At 34.5% G+C, this 6,000-nt stretch overlaps 1 protein-coding gene across 1 annotated transcript in view; it reads left to right on the top strand.

Annotated features, from left to right (window-relative positions):
• The window catches only part of LOC113681285 (RING finger protein 150), an 11,070-nt gene extending 5,623 nt beyond the window's left edge, over positions 1-5,447 (top strand). Inside the window, exons 2-6 of the mRNA XM_027198365.2 lie at positions 615-680; positions 1,139-1,221; positions 1,700-1,793; positions 2,731-2,884; positions 3,121-5,447. Coding sequence (XP_027054166.2) covers positions 615-680; positions 1,139-1,221; positions 1,700-1,793; positions 2,731-2,884; positions 3,121-3,227 — 504 coding nt within the window. The 3' untranslated portion in view covers positions 3,228-5,447. The remainder of the gene's footprint in view (positions 1-614; positions 681-1,138; positions 1,222-1,699; positions 1,794-2,730; positions 2,885-3,120) is intronic.
• Positions 5,448-6,000: the final 553 nt, after the last annotated feature.

The following is a 6,000-nucleotide window of genomic DNA, read 5'->3' as shown; positions in this document are numbered from 1 at the left end:
ATTTTAGGATATTCAGTCATTCAGCATCTTAAGATATTGTAATTTACAGCTTGCTTGCTTCACAAATTTAGTGGCTTTTTCGGCACAAGTTGCTGATTCAGCATTGAAATGCTCTCTTTTCAACAAACAAAGCTTCCATGATGTGTAGATCACATCTGTTTAGATATTTCTGCAAGAAAAAGTTTTGATTTAAATTATGCATCTGTGGATGCCACTGTGACATTATTTCAAGATGTTTATTGTCATTTGTAGTGTCATGGCAAGAACTGAAAATATTATATCTTTGCATCTACGTAATTTACTGATTTAAGCAATAAAATGCTTTCTCTTCAAGGAAAAGAACATCAGGTCAAAATTGGGTCATGATGGAATTCTATTGCTACACCAACTCACTCATCTCAACAACACATGTGGCTTTACCTCCTATAGGAGGCAGTTTCCACAAAAAGATATTTGGCAACTTATGAAAATATGTTGTGATTGTGTAACTTTTAAAACACTTGTAATGATTACTTACTGGATTAGACTTAAATCTTGAATATTAACCTGGAATATTTGTGGTTACTTGCCCCTCATTGAGGAAGTTGATTAATCCCCTGTTCCTCCTCCAACAGAAACGGTTAACTTCTGCTGCCAAAAAGGCTATAGCTAAACTTCCAACACGCACTGTCAGCAAAAAGGTATGTGTGAAGGAATTTCCACATATTATAAAAGGAAGACCTTGTTTTGATGGTCTATTCATAAAAAAATTGCATTAGTCATATTGATCATCATGAGGTAGTCTGTCTCCCAATTAGATGGGCAGTCTGCTGCCGAGGTGAAATCAAGAGGGTTGTTATTGTGTTTCTTACAGGAGGCTTTTTTATAACAAATTTGTACTTGCCTTTAGTATATTAGCCAATAGTTTAGCCAGTAATAAGAAAAAACAAATTCTTTACAGGACCTCTGATCTTAACATAGGAACAACTTTACAAATCAACTACATTTAGGTGTCATTGTAATAAGCACAAATTTAAATAACTGAATGATATTGGAGGGAAAAAATGTTAAGACTGTAACTTCAAAGTATGCATGTTTAACTCTTTGCCTTCAAGTGAAGTATTTCATTTGCCATCTATGGTTGTTTTCTGCATTGTAGACTGAAGATGATGAGTCTGATAACTGTGCAGTGTGTTTGGATGGTTACAAAGCTGGCGATGTTGTTCGTATTCTGCCTTGCCAGTAAGTAACACTTTCAAGAAATGGTATGCTTGGCTGCTACTGAACAGGATGCATATAGAGACTTCAGTGTAAAGACCTAAGCCCTTGAATGATCACTAGTATTTTGTTGTGCTAAAACTTTGTTGGATGTGTTGCTAAAGCTTAATTGGAAATTTTTAGGTCAGCTGCTGGCTCAATTGAGTCACTTTAAAGTAATCAAATAGACTAAAACTTCCCTTAAGAAAAAAAAAAGGACATAAGAATGAGTAAGTATTGAGACAAATTTTCAGACTGTTGTGAGTTTGAGTTTTACTCTTTCTGAAAAAATTAGAAGCAAACATTAAGTTTTATTCTAAAGCTCCTTTTCATCAGTTTTAATTAAAACCATTGCATATTGGTGTATGTTATATATTTATATATAATAAGTTACTCAAAGTCTTTAGACAACCCTACCTTGGGTTCTAAACTTTTTTCACTCACAGCTCCTCTTTCTCTATAGGCATGAGTTCCATAAGTTGTGTATCGACCCATGGTTGGTTGAGCACAGAACTTGTCCAATGTGCAAGCTCAACATCTTGAAGGAATTGGGGCTGGTAAGTGTTGGAAAAAATTTGCAAATGCTTTCACACTTGATGCAGGAGGAGCACTAGTCATTTATTTTAATGTTTCTTTTCTATTTGTTTGATAGGCCGATACATAATTACTATCAGCTACAACTGTTTTGTACATTCTATGTTCATCTTTAGTCCTTCTTGAAAGTACCCAATTAGAGAATGTGAAGGAAACCTTGCGCACTTCTCTATACCATCAGCTTTATTGCACAATTAAGAGTTGCTTATTTTTCCTAGCAAAATTGCACTCCAGAACTATTTCCAGTGTTCAATTTCTTTCTTTTTTTTTTCGGTGTGAAAGACCCTGTCCCTGATGGGCTCCATTCACATGTGGGTTATAAGTTTGTATGTGCTGGCTGTAATGCCTGTTATGTTGGTGAAATGTGCCGGCATTTTTCCACACATGTCAGAGAGCACTTAATCAGTGACAGGGCCTCTCACATTTTCAAGCATCTGCAAGATTCTGCACATTGTTGCACTTTGTGTTCAGCAGATAGCTTCCATGTTTTGGATCACACCTTTACCGGTTTTCAACTCAAGATAAAAGAGGCCATTCGTATTCAAAGAGAACAATGATCCTTGAATCAACAATTACACCATGTAAATCTAAAGCTATCCTTTTAACTCTCACACTTTCATGCCTTACCTCTTTTCTTGTAGTCACCATTTATCATAATTAGCATTTTTCTACCAACCAGTACTATATAATTCAACTTCCAATGCTTTGTACATTAATTAACTGAAGATGACACATTTCTGTTGAATCATGTATTACAGACTTTAAAGTTCTGTTGCTTTCTTTAAATTCTTTTTCCTTTTTAGTTTTACAGCAAAAATACAAAACCTTATGCAATTTTAGGCTTATGGTACTCTCACTAGTGTTCTGGACCAATGGTGGATTTTTTTTTATATTTCCCAGTCCAGTGTTGAGGAAAGTCGCACATTAGCTGTAGAAGTTGGTACATCAGAACTCCCTGATGAGGACCATCGTACTGCTGCTGACAATCCTGGTGTGGTTATGAATGAGATTGAACCTTCTGTTAGTGAGAGGAGGCCTAGTTCTGATGGTTCAGGTAGGAATAGAGACAGATATTTTGCTGACTAAACCCCTGGAAGAGCAAATGGTTTGAACATTATTGGTGAATGACTTTCATGTGTTGGAATTTCTGAATTTTTTTAAAAATTTTACTGTCAGTGACCATTGTGTGAGTTCAAAAAATGGTAGGAGATTGCATTTTAGGGCCTTCTTGAACAGTAGTTCACTAACTTAGAGAAATAACTGAGATGTTTTTTTTCCTGTGTTTTACAGAAAGCTCCAGTGTTTCTGAATCTGGCCGTGTGCTTCGTGTTAGTGCAGAGGTGAACTGGGAAAGAGATTCATCAAGTTCAACTTCAAATTTGGTTGAAATACCTTGATCTAAGAGCCTAACCCTTTAATTCCCAAGATCTGATTGTTAATTCTCTCTTTTGGATCCTACACATTTCCTGGTAAATTAGTTAAAAGAACTTGGTGTCAGATCAAGACAAAAACTTCTAACTGATAAGTTTTAGTATTCTTGTTACCTGTGTGCTGGTTAATGTATGGATATTGTAGGGAGAAGTGTGTGTAACATGTTAATCACTTCTGGGAGTTAAAGGTTTATCAAATCAGTTATCATCAATTAGAATTGTTGTATTGAAGATTGTGTATGTCAGGGGTACATGTAGATATTGCGTGTATATTAAGTGACACCATCCCATCGATAGAATGGTTACATGAAAAGAAAAGTTTCCTTTAACTGTGCAAAAATCAGAAGTATTTGTGGCTACTACTGTTTGGGATGAAAATCATTGCATCACCTCCTTTGCAATCAGGAATGATCAAAATGCTATCAACAGAGGTGTTTTTCTTTTCTTTTCTATTTTCAAGGTAGCTGGGTTTCAGACACAATTTTTCCTAGATGAAATCCAAAATTTTTACTTTAATCTTCTGCTTTTTTTTTGTATCCCTTTTTGGTAGTAGGTAATAGAAGTGATTAAGATTTTTTTTCATTCATAATACATCAGATTGTTTCGTTCATGTTTCCAGGTAGTTGCTGTGTTGTAACAAAAAATTCTTTTTTCACATCAGATTGTTTGTGTCATGATAGCTGGTAACAAATGGGTGGCTCTGTATTGTTTGTATATAACTCCAGAAAACATTTTACAAAACGAAAGAAAAAGGAGTGGTCATTCCCTTTGGATTGCACAAAAATCTTCCATTGTTTAGTTATTTTTATCTATTAGTAGCTGTAGAAAACTGTTATTATCAACATAATTGTTTTTATTATTATTATTGTCGTTGATATACTTGGAGTGCTTTTGCTCTTACTAGTGACCATTAAAGAATTTCTCCTCGCAGTATCGATACATTTTAAAGCAGGAATGTGAGAAGAAGAACTTAGATTATCAACTAGAGGATGATCTTTGATTGAAAGCCAGTTTCACGGAGCAAAAATGAAAATGAATGTAGAAGAAACTGTGTGGGTAATTGGTTATTTAAATCTAAGGAGTGATAGAGATAGATATATTTGCAAGGGAGAGACAACAATTATTGGTTTCAAGGCTCAATCACAAAGGCCAATTTAACATAAGAAAAATCTACAGCTCAGTAACTGACTTTTTTTGTGTGTTTCTGGGCACAGTTGTGGACAAGTTGATACTTAAATAGGGGAATGCCAAAACCAACATTATTTTACTAACTAAAAGTGAAAACTACCAACATGAAGAAATCTACTCAGAGTAGGAAAGATTTTTAACTTTCTTTCTTAATTAAGAAAATGATGGTAGAAATGTACTTTTTTGCTGGAAATGTATGTTATAATTTATTTTAGGAATGCTTTTTGTTGAGTAAATTATTCTTGTGATATTGAGTAATTTTGTGATAACCCAGTGTTAAGTTGGACTCTGTGTGAGGATTTGTGATGAGTCATTTTCAAAGGCATAAATTCCCTACAGTGTTTGTCCAAACGCTTTTAACTAGAGGAACTTAGTTGTGTCATAGAGTATAAACATTCAGAATTAAATGCAGCTTGTCATTTTTATACCTTCACTGATAATCTCAATTAATATAATACTTAGATAACAAGATCATTTTAAATTGAGCTGGAAAGTTCTTAACTAAACCTTTAAGCCCTGGTCAACCTGCAACTTTTAGTTAGGTTTTTTAATTTTATTTTAATTCTGTTGATATGGTTCAGGTATTACTTTAAGAAAACTTTGGTATCATTATATTATTTCGATGTTGGTATTGTCAGGGCATGATAAGGTGAAGGGTACATTTGGATTTTAACCCTTTAACTCTCAATATCTGACTGAAAACTCTACCCTCTAGCTGCCACACATTTCTTCTTAAATTAGTTACAAGAATTTGGTGTTAGATCAAGATAACTACCTCCTAATAGGTTTGAGTAATCTCATTACTTGTTTGTAGGGGGATGTGTGGATATCTCAGGGAGAGGTCGCACTTCTGGGAGTTAAGGGGTTAATTTAATTTTTCCTCTAGTATACGGCTTGTAAATAAATGAGGAACAAATTATCAAGTATTTTGGTGTCCACAGCATGAGGATTATTTCTTGAATGCTGAAAGCAAATAAATGTGACGTTTTTGGTACTTAATAGATTCTTTTGATATGTTCTTTAGTAAAAACAAGAGGTCTGTTATATTTGAAGAATTTCTAAAGTTGACAAGGTTTGCATCTAGTTTTGTCCTACTCTTCTTTGTGATTGGTCAAGGAAACTTGCAGCACCCTTTTAACTAATCAGATGCAAAACTAACACCAAGCACATCTTGATCAATTTCATTTTTCTGTACCTCAGGAGAGAGGTAAATTTTCACGCTTAGTTCTCATTGGCTCCCGAAAATGTTTTAGTTATCTCTGATTGGCTGTTGTGATGTATGCAGAGTTGGTTTATGATATTATGAAAAGTGTGCAATGGACCCTGTTGAGTTGTTGGAGTAACTTTTTTTTGCCAAACCAGATATTTTGGAATCTCTTTTGGCACACCTGTTCAGAAGAAATCTTAACACTGGTCCCAATTGAAAATGAATGGGAAATATTCTGTATGGCGTCTTAATGTTGTTAAATGTAGCCTAGCCCTGAAGACAATCAATCGTTTTCGCCTTTCTTTCCTCCAAACAAATACTATATGAATAATGAGTATAGGGCTG

Source organism: Pocillopora damicornis, chromosome 13 (genome assembly GCF_964200805.1).
Source record: "Pocillopora damicornis chromosome 13, jaPocDami1.2, whole genome shotgun sequence".
NCBI lineage: Eukaryota > Metazoa > Cnidaria > Anthozoa > Scleractinia > Pocilloporidae > Pocillopora > Pocillopora damicornis.
This window is presented reverse-complemented; position numbering and strand designations above follow the sequence as displayed.